Source organism: Oncorhynchus kisutch, linkage group LG3 (assembly GCF_002021735.2).
Source record: "Oncorhynchus kisutch isolate 150728-3 linkage group LG3, Okis_V2, whole genome shotgun sequence".
In the NCBI taxonomy this organism is placed as follows: Eukaryota; Metazoa; Chordata; class Actinopteri; order Salmoniformes; family Salmonidae; genus Oncorhynchus; species Oncorhynchus kisutch.
Genome location: NC_034176.2, coordinates 13,986,307 through 14,007,421, shown reverse-complemented (window position 1 = coordinate 14,007,421; position 21,115 = coordinate 13,986,307). Strand labels below are relative to the sequence as shown.

General features: G+C 47.3%; 1 protein-coding gene across 1 annotated transcript in view; it reads left to right on the top strand.

The window, feature by feature from the left end:
• Positions 1 to 21,115, top strand: part of LOC109872521 (cotranscriptional regulator FAM172A homolog) — a 363,856-nt gene that overhangs the window by 236,240 nt on the left and 106,501 nt on the right. Inside the window, exons 9-10 of the mRNA XM_031817675.1 lie at positions 10,360 to 10,476; positions 19,283 to 19,367. Coding sequence (XP_031673535.1) covers positions 10,360 to 10,476; positions 19,283 to 19,367 — 202 coding nt within the window. The remainder of the gene's footprint in view (positions 1 to 10,359; positions 10,477 to 19,282; positions 19,368 to 21,115) is intronic.

Genomic DNA, 21,115 nt, shown 5'->3' with positions numbered 1-21,115 from the left:
TCTGCTCTTGCCTAGAGATGTGCTCCTGCCTAGTGATGTGCTCCTGCCTAGTGATGTTCTCTTGCCTAGTGATGTGCTCCTGTAGTGATGTACTCTTGCCTAGTGATGTACTCTTGCCTAGTGATGTGCTCCTGCCTAGTGATGTACTCTTGCCTAGTGATGTGCTCCTGCCTAGTGATGTGCTCCTGCCTAGTGATGTGCTCCTGCCTAGTGATGTGCTCTTGCCTAGTGATGTACTCCTGCCTAGAGATGTGCTCCTCCCTAGTGATGTACTCTTGCCTAGAGATGTGCTCCTGCCTAGTGATGTACTCTTGCCTAGTGATGTGCTCCTGCCTAGTGATGTGCTCTTGCCTAGTGATGTGCTCTTGCCTAGTGATGTGCTCCTGCCTAGCGATGTGCTCTTGCCTAGTGATGTGCTCCTGCCTAGTGATGTGTTCTTGCCTAGTGATGTGCTCCTGCCTAGTCATGTGCTCCTGCCTAGTGATGTGCTCTTGCCTCGAGATGTGCTCCTGCCTAGTGATGTGCTCCTGCCTCGAGATGTGCTCCTGCCTAGTGATGTGCTCCTGCCTAGTGATGTTCTCTTGCCTAGTGATGTGCTCCTGTAGTGATTTACTCTTGCCTAGTGTTGTACTCTTGCCTAGTGATGTGCTTCTGCCTAGTGATGTGCTCCTGCCTAGTGATGTGCTCTTGCCTAGAGATGTGCTCCTGCCTAGTGATGTGCTCCTGCCTAGTGATGTTCTCTTGCCTAGTGATGTGCTCCTGTAGTGATGTACTCTTGCCTAGTGATGTACTCTTGCCTAGTGATGTGCTCCTGCCTAGTGATGTACTCTTGCCTAGTGATGTGCTCCTGCCTAGTAATGTGCTCCTGCCTAGTGATGTGCTCCTGCCTAGTGATGTGCTCTTGCCTAGTGATGTACGCCTGCCTAGAGATGTGCTCCTCCCTAGTGATGTACTCTTGCCTAGAGATGTGCTCCTGCCTAGTGATGTACTCTTGCCTAGTGATGTGCTCCTGCATAGTGATGTGCTATTGCCTAGTGATGTGCTCTTGCCTAGTGATGTGCTCCTGCCTAGCGATGTGCTCTTGCCTAGTGATGTGCTCCTGCCTAGTGATGTGTTCTTGCCTAGTGATGTGCTCCTGCCTAGTGATGTGCTCCTGCCTAGTGATGTGCTCTTGCCTAGAGATGTGCTCCTGCCTAGTGATGTGCTCCTGCCTAGTGATGTGCTCCTGCCTAGTGATGTTCTCTTGCCTAGTGATGTGCTCCTGTAGTGATGTACTCTTGCCTAGTGATGTACTCTTGCCTAGTGATGTGCTCCTGCCTAGTGATGTGCTCCTGCCTAGAGATGTGCTCCTGCCTAGTGATGTGCTCCTGCCTAGTGATGTTCTCTTGCCTAGTGATGTGCTCCTGTAGTGATTTACTCTTGCCTAGTGTTGTACTCTTGCCTAGTGATGTGCTTCTGCCTAGTGATGTGCTCCTGCCTAGTGATGTTCTCTTGCCTAGTGATGTTCTCTTGCCTAGTGATGTGCTCCTGTAGTGATGTTCTTGCCTAGTGATGTGTTCCTGCCTAGTGATGTACTCTTGCTTAGAGATGTGCTCCTGCCTAGTGATGTTCTCTTACCTAGTGATGTGCTCCTCTCTAGTGATGTGCTCTTGCCTAGAGATGTGCTCCTGCCTAGTGAATTTCTCTTGCCTAGAGATGTGCTCCTGCCTAGTGAGGTTCTCTTGCCTAGAGATGTGCTCCTGCCTAGCGATGTTCTCTTGCCTAGAGATGTGCTCCTGCCTAGTGATGTTCTCTTGCCTAGAGATGTGCTCCTGCCTAGTGATGCTCTCTTGTCTAGTGACCCAGCCTACTTGTCTTGTCTGTGTGTTTTGGGAAATAGTCATGGGCTTTGACTTCCACAGTAGACAAATGTTTCTACTTCCTCTGTCTATGGATCATCTCCTCCTTCTCTCTCTTTGTCCCCCGCGCACCCCACTCCCATGTTCCTAAGGCCTTTGTTATCCAAGTTCCTTGGGACATCCAACTCGGACGACACCCAATTGAAGTTGAAATGTTAAATTGTTAAGGTTAGGTAAGGGTTATGGTGAAGGTAAGGGTAAGGGTTAAGGTTAGGGTTTAGGGCGTAGGGACATCCCAAGGATCCCGGATAGCACTTACCCTGTTCCTAACCCTGGCTGATTGCGTCCAGATGCTGTGTTGTGAATGTAAAGGGCACAAGTGACAGCAAAATCTCAACAAGTATTTCCGCATGTTCCACATACTGTCGAGGACAGATGAAAACAGCCTGTATCCTGGAGTTGAGTCATGGAAGCACAACTGGAGGTTTGCTCAAGGCATCGCAAAGCTATCGCTACCCCCAGGCTAACCTCAAGCAGCACACCGCTAGCTAACTGCTATTTTTTTATTTATTTCACCTTTATTTAACCAGGTAGGCTAGTTGAGAACAAGTTCTCATTTGCAACTGCGACCTGGCCAAGATAAAGCATAGCAGTGTGAGCATACAACAAAGAGTTACACATGGAGTAAACAATTAACAAGTCAATAACACAGTAGAAAACGAAGGGGGGGTCTATATACAATGTGTGCAAAAGGCATGAGGAGGTAGGCAAATAATTACAATTTTGCAGATTAACACTGGAGTGATAAAAGATCAGATGGTCATGTACAGGTAGAGATATTGGTGTGCAGAAGAGCAGAAAAGTAAATAAATAGAAACAGTACGGGGATGAGGTAGGTGAAAAGGGTGGGCTATTTACCAATAGACTATGTACAGCTGCAGCGATCGGTTAGCTGCTCAGATAGCTGATGTTTGAAGTTGGTGAGGGAGATAAAAGTCTCCAACTTCAGCGATTTTTGCAATTCGTTCCAGTCACAGGCAGCAGAGTACTGGAACGAAAGGCGGCCAAATGAGGTGTTGGCTTTAGGGATGATCAGTGCTAGCCTAGCTATGGGCCATAGCCCACCCTAGCATTGAATAGCTTCCTTGTTTACCCTATACTGTAGGTCTAGGTGAGCCCTAAGAAGAACTTAGCATGTTAGCATGTGGCTAACCACAGTTCTGAGGCTTTAGTAGCCCTTAACCACTAGTCTAACTAACCACTTCTTTAGCCCCCACATGCATAGCAATGGAAGGATGAAGTTGTTCTACTGTTTTAATCTTAAGGAGTTAGGAGTTTGCAGAGGTACTGTGTGAACTTGAGAGTTGAAAAGTTGAGGAGGGTGAGTCACACAACTCTCTCTCTCACCACTCTTTCTGTCGCTCGCTCTTTCTGTCTCTTTCTCTCGCTCTTTCTGTCTCTCTCGCTCTTTCTGTCTCTCTCTTTCGCTCTGTCTCTCTCACTCTTTCTGTCTCTCTCGCTCTTTCTGTCTCTCTCTTTCGCTCTGTCTCTCTCTCTCTTTTGCTGTCTCTCTCTTTCGCTCTCTCTCTCTCTTGCTCTCTCTCTCTTGTTCTTTCGCTCTCGCTCTCTCTCTCTTGTTATTTTGGTCTCTCTCTCTCTCTCTCTCTCTTTTTGTCTCTCTCTCTCTCTTTGTCTCTCTCTCTCTTGTTCTTTTGCTCTCTCTCTCTCTCTTGTTCTTTCGCTCTCTCTCTCTCTCTCTCTTTCTCTCTCTCTCTCTCTCTCTCTCTCTCTCTCTCTCTCACTATTTCTGTCTCTCTCAATTCAATTCAACATACTTTATTGGCATGACGTAACAATGTACATATTGCCAAGGCTTACTTTGGATATTTACAATATTAAAATAATAAGAATCAAAATTGTTAACAGGACAACAGTAACAACAGTAACCAGGGGTCAAAATAACCACACATTGAACAATAACAATAACCATACATTGAACAATAACAATAAGCATACATTGAACAATAACAATAAGCATACATTGAACAATAAGCATACAGTAGAGGACATGTGCAGGTTGATTGGTCTGTCAGACACAGTCCCTCAACTTATGGCAGGCAGCAATGTAGTGCGCTGCCAACCCACAGCTCTCTGCGTCCTCCCCCACCAGGACGGGTAGCCTACTCTCCTATTCAAGCTCACCTTGAATAGGGGTTTCAAATTTGGGGAAATGACACTCTCTAATTGTTTTTATATTTTTTACATCTCAGGTTCTGCTGTGGTGCAGTGGTTGCACAGCCCTTCCTCTACAGGGAGCCAGGTTCTGCTGTGGTGCAGTGGTTGCACAGCCCTTCCTCTACAGGGAGCCAGGTTCTGCTGTTGTGCAGTGGTTGCACAGACCTTCCTCTACAGGGAGCCAGGTTTTCCTGTGTCTACCCTTCTCAATGGCAAGGCTGTGCTCACTGAGTCTGTACTTTGTCAAGGTTTTTCTAAGGTTTTGATCAGTAACCATGGTCAAATAGTTTTCCATGGTGTACTGTGGATTTAGGGCCAGATAGCACTGCATTTTGCTTTGTGTTTGTGTTTCCCAATAAGCAATGTAGTTTTGTTTTGACTGTGTTGTAATTTGGTTTATCCTGATTGATTGGATGTTCTGGTCCTGAGGCTTCAGTGTGTTAGTAGAACAGGTTTGTGAACTCAGGACCAGCTGGATGAGGGGACTCTTTTCTTTGCTCAGCTCTTGGCATTGCAGGGCTTGGTAATGATTTTTTGAGTTTTTATTATTAGTGGATATTGGCCTAATTCTGCCCTGCATGCATTGTTTGTAGTTTTCCTCTGGACATGTAGGAGAATCTTACAGAACTCTGCATGCAGGGTTTCAATGGGGTGTTTGTCCCATTTGGTGAAATCTTGTTTTGCAAGTGGACCCCACACCTCTCTGCCACAAAGTGCAATTGGTTAAATGACACATTCAATTCAATTTAGACAAATTTTAATAGGTATTTCAATTCTAAAAAATGTTTTATGGCGTAGAATACCCTGTGTGCTTTCTCTCTCAGTTCATTCACTGCATTAAGGTGTCCAGTTGAGCTTATTTTTAAACCTAAATAATTGTAGTGTGTGCAGTACTCTATATACAGAGTTTGTACCTAGTCAGCTCGGGGGTTTGAACTTGCTACCTTCCGGTTACTAGTCCAACGCTCTAACCACTAGGCTACCCTGCCGCCCCAATTGAGAACTTTGGTCTAATTCCCTGAGATCTGGATCTTCTCTGGAAAATCATTATTTTAGTCTTTTTGGGGTTTCCTGCCAGGGCTCAGGTCTGGCAGTACTGCTCTAGCAGGTCCAGGCTCTGGTGTAGGCAATGTGCTGTGGGTGACAGCAGGCATAGGTCAATTGTGAAGAATAGGATTTTTTTTTAATAGTGGCCAATTCGTTGATGTAAATATTGAAGAGTGCAGGGCTCAGATTGCAACCCTGGCGAAGTCCCTGCCCCTGGTTAAAGACTAGTTTTTTTCTTGCCAATTTTAATGCTGCACATATTGCCAGTATACATTGATTTAGTTATATCATATGTTTAACCCCCTACACCACTTTCAATTACTTTGTAGAACAGTCCTGAATGCCATATAGAATCAAATGATTTTTGGAAATCGATAAAGCAAGCGTATATTTTGGCATTATTTTGGTAGACATGTTTATCTATTAGGGTGTGTAGGGTGTAAATATGATCAGTTGTGCAATGTTTTGGTATAAATCCAATTTGGCTTTTACTCAACTTCCTTATTAAGGAAGTTTGGAACTCGTATATTTATAATACTACAGAAAACCTTCCCCAGGTTACTGTTCACACAAATGCCTCTGTAATTGTTAGGGTCAAATCTGTCTCCGTTCTTAAAGATTGGGATTATGAATCCTTGATTCCAGATGTCAGGGAAATAACCTACACTCTAATTAAATAGTTGTTATATAGCCAATGAAATGTTGCACTAGTTGCACTCTCTCTCTCTCTCTCGCGTGCTCTTTCTGTCTCTCTCGCTCTCTCTCTCACTCTTTCTGTCTCTCTCTCTTTCTGTCTCTCTCCCTCTCGCTCTTTCTGTCTCTCTCTCTCCCTCTCTCTCACCCTTTCTGTCTCAATCTTTCTGTCTCTCTCTCTCGCGTGCTCTTTCTGTCTCTCTCGCTCTCTCTCTCACTCTTTCTGTCTCTCTCTCTTTCTGTCTCTCTCTCTCTCGCTCTTTCTGTCTCTCCCTCTCGCTCTTTCTGTCTCTCTCTCCCTCTCTCTCACCCTTTCTGTCTCAATCTTTCTGTCTCTCTCTCTCTCTCTCTCTGACAGGCAGTGAGTATGGCATCAGACAACCTCTGGTTCTTTCTCGCACATGAGATTATAGGCAGTAGTATTGGTCTGTTCAGCTGAATATGTTGTGTCCTCTACTTCTCTCAGCGAAGAACAGTTGTTGTGTGTGAAGATGCCTACGAGTTGATTTAGGTGTAGTGTGATTTAGTGGGCCAATAATGGCTTAATGTAAGGCTGTTTTGTGACCCATAGCATATAAATACAGTTTGTGTCATTGTAAATACACACTTTATCTGAATACCTCTGCATCAAGAGTTGAAGGGAATATAAGCATGAATACAGGGTCAAACGTTTGCTCTCTCTCTCTCTCTCTCTCTCTCTCTCTGGAAAAGTGTGAAAACACCGTCAGTTTTGTGGAGCCTTGGTGTTTTGACTTAGTTGTTAGGGTCATGTGCTCAGTGTTTTCCATGGAACCTGCGCCTTCTCCTGGCCTCTTGGAGAACCCCATACTCAGGGATTAGCCCTTTTGGCTAGCTCCAGAAAAAAGGCCCTTGACTGACACCTCCAGTTTTAAAAGGTTGACTTTGCTGCTCATACGGGCCCTTTTCTGCCAGCTTTTCAACCACGTGTGTGTGTGTGTGTGTGTGTGTGTGTGTGTGTGTGTGTGTGTGTGTGTGTGTGTGTGTGTGTGTGTGTGTGTGTGTGTGTCTAACTACTAGTTGTGTGTAGAGCCTCCCTGTCTTCATCCTGGGGAAGATGTTCCTGAGGAAGTCTTATCAGTTGGGTGATATAGTACTCCTTAGTGCCCTAATAGGTTTAATTTATCTCTATACACTCCCACTTTAATTCAACTGACCTACCAGGATGTATTAAAAGTCCAACCCACAGTCACTTTGATGTACAGCCGACTACAGCTGTAGGCAGCTGGACTAAATAGCTCCAGTATAAGTGATTGTTAACCTATTGTTGCCAGACCTGTTCGCTATTCTTCCCTGGTTAATCTTGAGGGAACCTGTTTAAAGTGGTTGCGTATGGCTACTACTACTCCTGAGGGTGGAGGGGCTATTGTAGTGCTCTGTGGTATAATAAGTCCATGGTGTGACATTTTCCTTCCGAAGCTGACATTCAGGAGGGAATAGGTTGCGAGCGGCAGGCGTACAGTCCACTGTGACAAGCGGACGACTGTGATATTAGATTGGGACTTTGAGGTTGGTTGGGGGGAGGAAGGACTTTCACACAGACGTGACAATGACACGGCTCTCTGTGCTGCTCATGTTCCATCCCGCACTGTAAAACACAGATCAGCCTTGTCTAACAGGGAGTGTACAGTCTGCCAGTGTGTACTGGGCCCACCTACCCTCACACATCAGGGTCTGTATCCACAAAGTGTCTCACAGTAGGAGGGCTGATCTAGGATCAGTTTAGCCTTTAATATCATAATGAATAATGTTATATGGACATATCCTGGATCAGCACTCCTACTCTCTTTAATGAATAGTGTCTGTGTTCCACTACTACTCTTTGTCCCTAGTGTAGTGGCTGTTCTGTGATTCATTATAGCACTGTTATATCAGCCGTGTGTTTCTAATGTTGAAGGACGTGAGACACAACTGTTACGCTACTGTTACATCACTGGAGTCAATGCTACTGTTACATCACTGGAGTCAATGCTGCTGTTACATCACTGGAGTCAATGCTACTGTTACATCACTGGAGTCAATGCTGATGTTATATCACTGGAGTCAATGCTACTGTTACATCACTGGAGTCAATGCTGCTGTTACATCACTGGAGTCAATGCTGCTGTTACATCACTGGAGTCAATGCTACTGTTACATCACTGGAGTCAATGCTGATGTTATATCACTGGAGTCAATGCTGCTGTTACATCACTGGAGTCAATGCTACTGTTACATCACTGGAGTCAATGCTGCTGTTACATCACTGGAGTCAATGCTGCTGTTACATCACTGGAGTCAATGCTACTGTTACATCACTGGAGTCAATGCTGCTGTTACATCACTGGAGTCAATGCTACTGTTACATCACTGGAGTCAATGCTGCTGTTACATCACTGGAGTCAATGCTACTGTTACATCACTGGAGTCAATGCTACTGTTACATCACTGGAGTCAATGCTGCTGTTACATCACTGGAGTCAATGCTACTGTTACATCACTGGAGTCAATGCTGCTGTTATATCACTGGAGTCAATGCTACTGTTACATCACTGGAGTCAATGCTACTGTTACATCACTGGAGTCAATGCTACTGTTACATCACTGGAGTCAATGCTACTGTTACATCACTGGAGTCAATGCTACTGTTATATCACTGGAGTCAATGCTACTGTTACATCACTGGAGTCAATGCTACTGTTTCTTCACTGGAGTCAATGCTGCTGTTATATCACTGTAGTCAGTGCTACTGTTACATCACTGGAGTCAATGCTACTGTTACATCACTGGAGTCAATGCTGCTGTTACATCACTGGAGTCAATGCTACTGTTATATCACTGGAGTCAATGCTACTGTTACATCACTGGAGTCAATGCTGCTGTTACATCACTGGAGTCAATGCTGCTGTTATATCACTGGAGTCAATGCTGCTGTTACATCACTGGAGTCAATGCTACTGTTACATCACTGGAGTCAATGCTGCTGTTACATCACTGTAGTCAATGCTGCTGTTATATCACTGGAGTCAATGCTGCTGTTACATCACTGGAGTCAATGCTGCTGTTACATCACTGGAGTCAATGCTGCTGTTACATCACTGGAGTCAATGCTGCTGTTACATCACTGGAGTCAATGCTACTGTTATATCACTGGAGTCAATGCTGCTGTTATATCACTGGAGTCAATGCTGCTGTTATATCACTGGAGTCAATGCTGCTGTTACATCACTGGAGTCAATGCTGCTGTTATATCACTGGAGTCAATGCTGCTGTTACATCACTGGAGTCAATGCTACTGTTACATCACTGGAGTCAATGCTGCTGTTATATCACTGGAGTCAATGCTGCTGTTACATCACTGGAGTCAATGCTACTGTTACATCACTGGAGTCAATGCTACTGTTACATCACTGGAGTCAATGCTGCTGTTATATCACTGGAGTCAATGCTGCTGTTATATCACTGTAGTCAGTGCTACTGTTATATCACTGGAGTCAATGCTACTGTTACATCACTGGAGTCAATGCTGCTGTTACATCACTGGAGTCAATGCTGCTGTTACATCACTGAAGTCAATGCTGCTGTTACATCACTGGAGTCAATGCTACTGTTACATCACTGGAGTCAATGCTACTGTTACATCACTGGAGTCAATGCTACTGTTACATCACTGGAGTCAATGCTACTGTTACATCACTGGAGTCAATGCTACTGTTACATCACTGGAGTCAATGCTACTTTTATATCACTGGAGTCAATGCTAATGTTATATCACTGGAGTCAATTGTACTGTTACATCACTGGAGTCAATTGTACTGTTACATCACTAGAGTCAATGCTACTGTTACATCATTGGAGTCAATGCTACTGTTACATTCCTGGATTCAATGCTACTGGTACATCCCTGGAGTCAATGCTACTGTTGTATCATTGGAGTCCATTCTACTGTTACATCATTTTAATCAATCTCTAAATTGTCCATCTGTCTCTCTCCCTGTCTCTCTCCCTGTCTCTCTCTCTCTCAATTCAATTCAAGGGCTTTATTGGCATGGGAAACATGTGTTAACATTGCCAAAGCAAGTGAGGTAGATAATATATAAAGTGAATATATAAAGTGAAATAAACAATACAAATTAACAGTAAACAGTGTTTCTCTCTCTCTCTCTCCCCCTCTCTCTCTCTGTATCTCTCTCTCTGTATCTCTCCCTCTCTGTATCTCTCTCTCTCTCTCTCTCTCTCTGTATCTCTCTCTCTGTATCTCTCGCTCTCTCTCTCTCTCTCTCTCTCTGTATCTCTCTCTCTGTATCTCTCGCTCTCTCTCTCTCTGTATCTCTCTCTCTCTCTCTCTCTGTATCTCTGTATCTCTCTCTCTCTGTATCTCTGTATCTCTGTATCTCTCTCTCTCTGTATCTCGCTCTCTCTCTCTGTATCTCTGTATCTCTCTCTCTCCCTCTCTGTATTTCTCTCTCTCACTCTCTCTCTGTATCTCTCTCTGTATCTCTCTCCCTCCCTCTCTCTCTCTCTCGGCCTCTGTCTCTCTCTGTCTCAGATGTGTCAGAGAGAAGCTCAGGTAAAGGACAGGGTGTGTGCCGTGGCCATGACCGACTCCGTCCACAACATCTGGCACCAGGATGCCAGCAAGAGCATCCAGGAGTGGCTGCAGCAGGTGAGATGACACACACACATACATACACACACACACACACACATACACATATACACACACGCACACCAATGTTAAATCACTTTCATTGGCTGGACCACAGTGACAGCACGAGGCAATATGTAGCCAAACACGTTGTATTATTCTCAGATTCCATATTTGCTATAACCACACACATCCTATTTCCTATGTTAGAGAGCAGAGCAGCGCACAGGCTACGGTAGCACCACATGTCCAACTACAAGCCAGTTGTTTGGCGGTTTTTCCTGATCCCTCCAACCCTCACCTCCTTGTTTTTCTTTTCTGTTGCTGACAGATGTCAATAAATAAGCCAGACAATTGTCCTTCTCCGGTGTGTCTGTGTTTTGCGTGGGTCGCTTCATTTTAGCTCTCGCCCTTTCTGGTGTGACCTCTGCCATAGACAGCACCTGGGCTCACTCAGTATGCACATACAGATGAGAGCCACAGCCACCGCCAGGACTACAGGGAAGCGAGAGATGCAAATGTCACACACACACACATATACCAGCACACACACAGTCACACACATATACCAGCACACACACACACACACACACACACACACACACACACACACACACACACACACACACACACACACACACACACACACACACAGTCACACACATATACCAGCACACACACAGTCACACACATATACCAGCACACACACACACACACAGTCACACACATATACCAGCACACACACACACACGGTCACACACACCTCGCCATCACACTGGCCAGGCATCGCATATGTCACCTTTTTCTATAGATCTCTCCTTCATATGTCACCTTTTTCTATAGATCTCTCCTTCATGTCACCTTTTTCTATAGATCTCTCCTCCGTGTGTCACCTTTTTCTATAGATCTCTCCTTCATGTCACCTTTTTTAATAGATTTCACCTTCTTTTTATTAATATTCTATCCTTTTGTTCTTCTTGTCTTTTTTCCTCCGTCTATAACTGTGTCACGTGCGTGCGTGTGCATGTGTGTTCCTTAGTGGGTGGTGTTCTAAAGGTTTTGGGCTTCAAGGTTGTGTTGGCCTTCTTCTTGCTAGATTTCCTATTTCTGATTCATTGGAGGAATGGTGGAGATGGTGCGTAATTGGAATGTTAAGTGTGTTCTATTTGTGATGATTACCCAGAACAATACATCTGTAATAGCCTCCTACTTCCATCACCATGAAGGAGAGAGAGGAGAGAAGTCACTCTCTTGTTGTTAACCCGTACCTCTCCCTCCACCGGTAGGCCTGCTGAGACAAAGAGCTTCTGCTTAGAAGGACAGGTACAGTAGCTACTGAGACATGCTCGCTCGCACAAATACAGGCAGACACACACACACACACCTCATGTTCACAGACACACACACACATAGGTCCACTCTCTCAGACAGACAGCATGGTGTCAGAATGGTGTCTGGGAGGCTGCTGGTTAACAAGGACAGGGTCAATGTGGGGATTTGATTTATTCCTAAACCTAATCTGTCCTAGTAATTACATTTGAGGCTATGGGTCCTCTATCAACAGTAGTCAGTCACTGAGAGCTGTGTCATTGAGAGCCGTGTCACTGAGAGCCGTGTCACTGAGAGCCGTGCCACTGAGAGCCGTGTCACTGAGAGCCGTGTCATTGAGAGCCGTGCCACTGAGAGCCGTGCCACTGAGAGCCGTGTCACTGGAGAGCCGTGCCACTGAGAGCCGTGCCATTGAGAGCCGTGCCACTGAGAGCCGTGCCACTGAGAGCCGTGTCACTGAGAGCCGTGCCACTGAGAGCCGTGCCACTGAGAGCCGTGTCACTGAGAGCCGTGCCATTGAGAGCCGTGCCACTGAGAGCCGTGCCACTGAGAGCCGTGTCACTGAGAGCCGTGCCACTGAGAGCCGTGCCACTGAGAGCCGTGCCACTGAGAGCCGTGTCACTGAGAGCCGTGCCACTGAGAGCCGTGCCACTGAGAGCCGTGCCACTGAGAGCCGTGTCACTGAGAGCCGTGCCACTGAGAGCCGTGTCACTGAGAGCCCTGCCACTGAGAGCCATGCTACAGTCTCTATGTGTTTCTGTTGAAGTAACTTATCCTGGACCTCTCCTCTGATCCTCTATTTCTCCCACTCTCTCCTGGTGTTTCGCTCAACACTCTCCTGGTGTTTCGCTCAGCTCTGTTGTGGCTATACCTCAATCAGGTGACCTTACAACACTGTAAGATTACAAAAATATCTCTACCTCTCTCACACACACACAGTGTTATTCAGGTTCAGTGGTAGCTCCCCTGGTGTAGCGCGGTCTTGGCTCCCCTCCCAGCAGGTGTGAGTGCGTGCGTGTTTTAGAGAAGCCCCCACCACCGGCATTGCGCTCCCCTCCTGTCGGTCGTAGGTAATCCCCACCCTCTGTGGGTCGTGGGGTCAGGGGTGGAGGGAGCTGAGAGTGGAGTGGAGAGTGGGATTTAGAGATCAGCACACGCTGGGAGAGGTGATATAGAGCTAATGTGTCAGACAACGGGCAGATGACGTCACGCAGCAGAGAGGGAGAGAACACTCTGGAGAGAAACCTTCAATTATAGTAAGCCCATAGAGATGGGGAGTGACAAGGATGAAAAAAGATGAAGGGAGAGAGAGAGAGAGAGATAAGGGGTGGAGAGAAGGAGGAGAGAGGGGGGGAGGAGGAGAGAGAGAGGGGGGGGGTGTAGAGGAAGGGTCAAAGATAGAAAAACAAGAGAACTTTGTTCCAGGAAGGGCAGCTGAGGAGTAAAAAGGGGAACAGAGAGAAGAGGATAGAGGTACAGACATGTAGAGGGGGAACAGAGGGAAGAGGACAGAGGTAAAGACATGTAGAGAGGGAACAGAGGGAAGAGGATAGAGGTAGAGACATGTAGAGAGGGAAGAGGATAGAGGTAGAGACATGTAGAGGGGGAACAGAGGGAAGAGGATAGAGGTAGAGACATGTAGAGGGGGAACAGAGGGAAGAGGATAGAGGTAGAGACATGTAGAGGGGGAACAAAGGGAAGAGGACAGAGGTAGACATGTAGAGAGGGAACAGAGGGAAGAGGATAGAGGTAGAGACATGTAGAGAGGGAACAGAGGGAAGAGGATAGAGGTAGAGACATGTAGAGAGGGAACAGAGGGAAGAGGATAGAGGTAGAGACATGTAGAGAGGGAAGAGGATAGAGGTAGAGACATGTAGAGGGGGAACAGAGGGAAGAGGATAGAGGTAGAGACATGTAGAGGGGGAACAGAGGGAAGAGGATAGAGGTAGAGACATGTAGAGGGGGAACAGAGGGAAGAGGATCGAGGTAGGAGACATGTAGAGAGGGAACAGAGGGAAGAGGATAGAGGTAGAGACATGTAGAGGGGGAACAGAGGGAAGAGGATAGAGGTAGAGACATGTAGAGAGGGAACAGAGGGAAGAGGATAGAGGTAGAGACATGTAGAGGGGAACAGAGGGAAGAGGATAGAGGTAGAGACATGTAGAGGGGGAACAGAGGGAAGAGGATAGAGGTAGAGACATGTAGAGAGGGAACAGAGGGAAGAGGATAGAGGTAGAGACATGTAGAGGGGGAACAGAGGGAAGAGGACAGAGGTAGAGACATGTAGAGGGGGAACAGAGGGAAGAGGATAGAGGTAGAGACATGTAGAGGGGGAACAGAGGGAAGAGGACAGAGGTAAAGACATGTAGAGGGGAAACAGAGGGGAGAGGATAGAGGTAGAGACATATAGAGAGGGAACAGATGGAAGAGGACAGAGGTAGAGACATGTAGAGAGGGTACAGAGGGAAGAGGATAGAGGTAGAGACATGTAGAGAGGGAACAGAGGGAAGAGGATAGAGGTAGAGACATGTAGAGGGGGAACAGAGGGAAGAGGATAGAGGTAGAGACATGTAGAGGGGGAACAGAGGGAAGAGGATAGAGGTAGAGACATGTAGAGGGGGAACAGAGGGAAGAGGATAGAGGTAGAGACATGTAGAGAGGGAACAGAGGGAAGAGGATAGAGGTAGAGGGGGAACAGAGGGAAGAGGATAGAGGTAGAGGAGGAAGAGGATAGAGGTAGAGACATGTAGAGAGGGAACAGAGGGAAGAGGATAGAGGTAGAGGGGGAACAGAAGGAAGAGGATAGAGGTAGAGAGGGAACAGAGGGAAGAGGATAGAGGTAGAGGGGGAACAGAAGGAAGAGGATAGAGGTAGAGACATGTAGAGAGGGAACAGAGGGAAGAGGACAGAGGTAGAGACATGTAGAGAGGGAACAGAGGGAAGAGGATAGAGGTAGAGACATGTAGAGAGGGAACAGAGGGAAGAGGACAGAGGTAGGGACATATAGAGAGGGAACAGAGGGAAGAGGATAGAGGTAGAGGGGGAACAGAAGGAAGAGGATAGAGGTAGAGACATGTAGAGGGGGAACAGAGGGAAGAGGACAGAGAGGTGTGCAGCTGGCAGCCTGTCACAGCCCAAGGTGTCTCTTGTCACTGTGCTGGTCACACACACGCAAAGGATGGCACTGCCATGAATAAAGCATCATAATCCACTGAGATTACACAAACAGTAGTGGGAGCTGGCCCACAGGGAACAAGTCAAACAGTAGTGGGAGCTGGCCCACAGGGAACAAGTCAAACAGTAGTGGGAGCTGGCCCACAGGGAACAAGTCAAACAGTAGTGGGAGCTGGCCCACAGGGAACAAGTCAAACAGTAGTGGGAGCTGGCCCACAGGGAACAAGTCAAACAGTAGTGGGAGCTGGCCCACAGGGAACAAGTCAAACAGTAGTGGGAGCTGGCCCACAGGGAACAAGTCAAACAGTAGTGGGAGCTGGCCCACAGGGAACAAGTCAAACAGTAGTGGGAGCTGGCCCACAGGGAACAAGTCAAACAGTAGTGGGAGCTGGCCCACAGGGAACAAGTCAGGGGTCTCAGGCAGTTAAAGGATGTCTGAGTAGTGATGTTTGGTGTCTGGGGTTTGAGAAGGTTTGGATATACTGTATGTGTGTGAGTCTTGATGCGACAAGCTACAGGGGTTTGGGAGGAGATGGGCTCGCTACAGGGCTCACTTGGTGGGCAATGCATCAGCATGTTTATGTAGGATCGGTCGTGTGAGCGTGTGAGCGTGTGTGTATGTGTTAAGATGGGTCGGGGGACATACAGGCTATATATTGTCAGCACTTCCAGGACCTGTGTGTATCACTGTATCTGTAAAGCTGTAGTGTAGCCTACTGTCAAAGCAGCGTTTGGTCTCCATACTGTTAGCCATGCTATAGCAGCCGTGGCAGGTACACACACACGTACAGTATGTTTGTGCTGGTTAAGTGGGCTAGTCAGTGAGCGCAGTGGGAGGCAGGCTTTACTGCAGGCTGTAGCCCAGAGCAGGTGGCTCATTATAGGCCTGATGGGAGGCTTAAAAGTGTTGCACAGGTAGGACCTCTTTCCCAGTAACACCTGTCTGCCGTTTACACTTTGAAATCATAACAGTGCGCCATTAGGAGCACTGTTAGCATCCCGTTAAGTCCCGGCCGGCCACCGGTTTCTGCCGCCAGGCTCCAAAAGGATTGTGGGATTTCGGAGCCATATGTTTCTGATTAATAATGGTGGGACTGAATGAGTTTGCGTGAAAAATCTGCAGCGTGTGTATGTGTATGTAATCTTCTCCTCCTCTCCTCTCCTCCTCTCCTCCTCTCCTCCTCTCCTCCTCTCCTTTCCTTTTTTCAAGCATATTTCAGTCTAAGACAAAGCATTTCAAACACACACACACAAAGTGAAATCTAAGCATGCCTAGATATTTTATATTGAGTGATAATATATATATTTTTAAATAGTACTAAGCTAAATTATTTTACGTCGTTGGCAGATAATTTAGCTTATTTTAACAAAAAAATAGCTTGATGCTTAGATTTCACTTTTTGCCGTGCACACACACACACACATACACACACACAAACACACACACAAACCAGCGCAGACAAACCAGGGTGACCTGTTTATGTTTGTGGTGTCTCATTCAGTTCAATGTTGCCATGGATTGGCGTCCTGGCATGAAGTATTGATAGTAATAATGTCTGAGAGAATTGGAAGTGGCATCGTTTTGTCCAAGTCCCTCTAATCCCATGCAGTGTGCTAGCCTGTATCTGACCGAAACTCAGCCTGCTCTCTCTGTTCCCACAACGTTGGGGTTGCCTTGACAAATCTGTTGAAACGCCGGCCCCTGCTCCTCCATTGGCAGGGAGCGGGAGGGCGGCCTTTGAAATGCCTCCCCCCACTCAAAGCACACCTTCTTCTTCCAGATGGAATGAATTAGGGAGATACAATGAGTCTGTCTGTCTGTCTGTCTGTCTGTAAAAAAAATTGCCCTCTGACCCTTATAGCTATATCCCCATCAATATACGTACAAATGCAGTTTTTTTTCCTTACTTCCTCATCAGAATGATGTGTGTATTTGTTGCCTACAGACATGAATAAGGTGGATTGATCCTCACTACAGGTGCATGACTCTGAAATGAACGTGAAGTTTACATTAAGTTGTTGTCATAGAGTTGGAAACAAACACAGAGAGTTGAGGGCTACACCTGAGGGCTACCAGTGAGGGCTACACCTGAGGGCTACCAGTGAGGGCTACACCTGAGGGCTACCAGTGAGGGCTACCAGTGAGGGCTACACCTGGGGGCTACACCTGAGGGCTACACCTGAGGGCTACACCTGAGGGCTACACCTGAGGGCTACACCTGAGGGCTACACATGAGGGCTACCACTGAGGGCTACACATGAGGGCTACCGCTGAGGGCTACCGCTGAGGGCTACCAGTGAGGGCTACACCTGAGGGCTACCAGTGAGGGCTACACCTGGGGGCTACACCTGAGGGCTACACCTGAGTTCTACACCTGAGGGCTACACATGAGGGCTACCACTGAGGGCTACACATGAGGGCTACCGCTGAGGGCTACACCTTAGGGCTACCGCTGAGGGCTACACCTGAGGGCTACCGCTGAGGGCTACACCTGAGGGCTACCAGTGAGGGCTACCAGTGACGGCTACACCTGAGGGCTACCAGTGAGGGCTACACCTGAGGGCTACACCTGAGGGCTACCAGTGAGGGCTACACCTGAGGGCTACACCTGAGGGCTACACCTGAGGGCTACACATGAGGGCTACACATGAGGGCTACCGCTGAGGGCTACACCTGAGGGCTACCAGTAAGGGCTACACCTGGGGGCTACACCTGAGGGCTACACCTGAGGGCTACCGCTGAGGGCTACACCTGGGGGCTACACCTGAGGGCTACACCTGAGGGCTACACCTGAGGGCTACCGCTGAGGGCTACACCTGAGGGCTACACCTGAGGGCTACACATGAGGGCTACCGCTGAGGGCTACCGCTGAGGGCTACACCTGAGGGCTACCGCTGAGGGCTACACCTGAGGGCTACCGCTGAGGGCTACACCTGAGGGCTACCGCTGAGGGCTACACCTGAGGGCTACCGCTGAGGGCTACACCTGAGGGCTACCGCTGAGGGCTACACCTGAGGGCTACCAGTGAGGGCTACACCTGAGGAAAATCTGCATGGTAGTATAAAAATGTGAAAATTTCCGCCCCGGAGATAAGAAGACAACCGAGAGAAAACAAAGAGCATACCGACCGACCGGGCCGGCCTCTTCACCATATAAATGTGTAATTTCGCTGGAGAACGCATGTGCTGACACACACACAACAGTCACACACACACATACACAGTTTCTTTCTCTCTCCCTCTCTCGCACACACACACACACACAAAGGAGTGTCCAGATGATGCGGGTGGGTCCCGGGTGGGGGCATAGTGACCCTTGGGTGGCAGAGGGCTCAGGGGGGAGGGGGGGGGGTCGGAGTGGGAGGACAGGTTGAGGAAGGGTGTGGGTGGGAGGCAGTGTGAGGATACCCAGGGATCTAGGCAAGGTGGGGGGGTGTGGGGTTCACTGGCCTCCCTGATCGGCCCAGTCAGCTCCCTCTCTGTCCGAAAGAAGCAGGACCTGGGGAGAGCGTGATCACTGGGGTGTGGAGGGGGGGGGTGGCGATGGAGGAGGGTTCAAGGATGGGACCCTCTCCCAAAACACACACAAACACACCCCCACACACACAAGCACTGTATTGGCTATCAGGCGGGTCGAGGAAAAAGTAAACAAGATCAGATAAGCTGTGATTGGTCAGGAGGCCAGCCTAATCTCAGTGATTGGTCAGGAGGCCAGCCTAATCTCAGTGATTGGTCAGGAGGCCAGCCTAATCCCCTTTGCATTTCTGTTTCTTCTATTTCACTTGTATCTTATCTCAGGAACGTCTTCTCCATGCATTCCTCCTTCTCTTCATCCTCCCTCTCCCTCCTCCACACCCGTCAAACTAACACATACCACACTGCACCATCAACCCACTGGACATAACACACACTGTCAGTCGGAATCATCACACACACACACACACACACACACACACACACACACACACACACACACACACACACACACACACACACACACACACACACACACACACACACACACACACACAATGCATAAAGCAGCATTCCACATGTAGAAGGGTGAAGACGAGGGAAGGGATAAAGATATGTCTGAAGAAGCGCTCCTCTGCTGTCTCTAAGTGTAAGGCTGTGGACTGGCGGAGGGGGGTGTTGAGGGGTTATGGGTCACCAGGCTGCGTAGACACCCCCCTGGGGCGTCCCGACTCGCCATCACAAACAAAATCTGACTAGTCTGAGCAGTGTGTCACAGGGCTTTTAATTGCTTGTTCCTGTCTCCTTCCCCCGTCTCTCCTCTCTTCACCACCTCCTCCCCCCACAGCACTGCCGGAACTGGGTGTCAAGCCCCGAGCCCCTGGACACACCGGTGGAGCCCATGCTACCAGACTGCCCTCGCCTCTCTGCAGGTAGTTTGTGTGACAGTGGATTCATCTCTCCCTCTCTCTCAATCTCTGTATATGTTTTTTGTATCTCTCTCTATATATATATCTCTATTAATCTATATCTCTCTGTCTATCTTTATCTCTCTATATACAGTTGAAGTCGGAAATGTACATACACCTCAGCCAAATACATTTAAACTCAGGTTTCACAATTCCTGGCATTTAATTCAAGTAAAAATTCCCTATCTTAGGTCAGTTAGGATCACCACTTTATTTTAAGAATGTGAGATGTCAGTATAATAGGAGAGAGAATTATTTATGTCAGCTTTTATTTCTTTCATCACATTCCCAGTGGGTCAGAAGTTTACATACACTCAATTAGTATTTGGTAGCATTGCCTTTAAATTGTTGAACTTTGGTCAAATGTTTCGGGTAGCCTTCCACAAGCTTCCCACAATAAGTTGGGTGAATATTGGCCCATTCCTCCTGACAGAGCTGGTGTAACTGAGTCAGGTTTGTAGGCCTCCTTGCTCGCACACGCTTTTTAAGTTCTGCCCACACATTTTCTATAGGATTGAGGTCAGGTTTTGTGATGGCCACTACAATACCTTGACTTTGTTGTCCTTAAGCCATTTTGCCACAACTCTGGAAGTATGCTTGGGGTCATTTTTCCATTTGGAAGACCCATTTGCGACCAAGCTTTATATTCCTGACTGATGTCTTGAGATGTTGCTTCAATATATCCACATAATTTTCGTTCCTCGTGATGCCATCTATTTTGTGAAGTGCACCAGCCCCTCCTGCAGCAAAGCACCCCCACAACATGATGCTGCCACCCCCGTGCTTCACGGTTGGGATGGTGTTCTTCGGCTTGCAAGCCTCCCCCTTTTTCCTCCAAACATAACAATGGTCATTAATGCTGAACAGTTCTATTTTTGTTTCATCAGACCAGAGGACATTTCTCCAAAAAGTACGAACTTTGTCCCCATGTACAGTTGCAAACCGTAGTCTGGCTTTTTAATGGTGGTTTTGGAGCAGTGGCTTCTTCCTTGCTGAGCAGCCTTTCAGGTTATGTTGATATAGAACTAGTTTTACTGTGGATATAGATACTGTTTCGTCCAGCATCTTCACAAGGTCCTTTGCTGTTGTTCTGGGAATGATTTGCACTTTTCGCACCAAAGTACATTTATCTCTAGGAGACAGAACACGTCTCCTTCTTGAGTGTTATGACGGCTGCATGGTCCCATGGTGTTTGTACTTGCATACTATTGTTTGTACAGATGAACGTGGTACCTTCAGGCGTTTGGATGAATAAGGATGAACCAGGATGAACCAGACTTGTGGGGATCTACAATTTGTTTTCCGATTTCTTTTGATTTTCCCATGATGTCAAGCAAAGAGGCACTGAGTTTGAAGGTAGGCCTTGAAATACATCCACAGGTACACCTCCAATTGACTCAAATTATGTCAATTAGCCTATCAGAAGCTTCTAAAGCCATGACATAATTTTCTGGAATTTACAAGCTGTTTAAAGGCACAGTCAACTTAGTGTATGTAAACTTCTGACCCACTGGAATTGTGATACAGTGAATTATAAGTGAAATAATCTGTCTGTAAACAATGAGGCTCCAGGACTTAACCACTGTTATACAGTACCAGTCCAATGTTTGGACACACCTTCACAATCCAGTTTTTTTTTTTTTTTACTATTTTCAACATTGTAGAATAATAGTGACGACATCAAAACTATGGAATCATGTAGTAACCAAAAA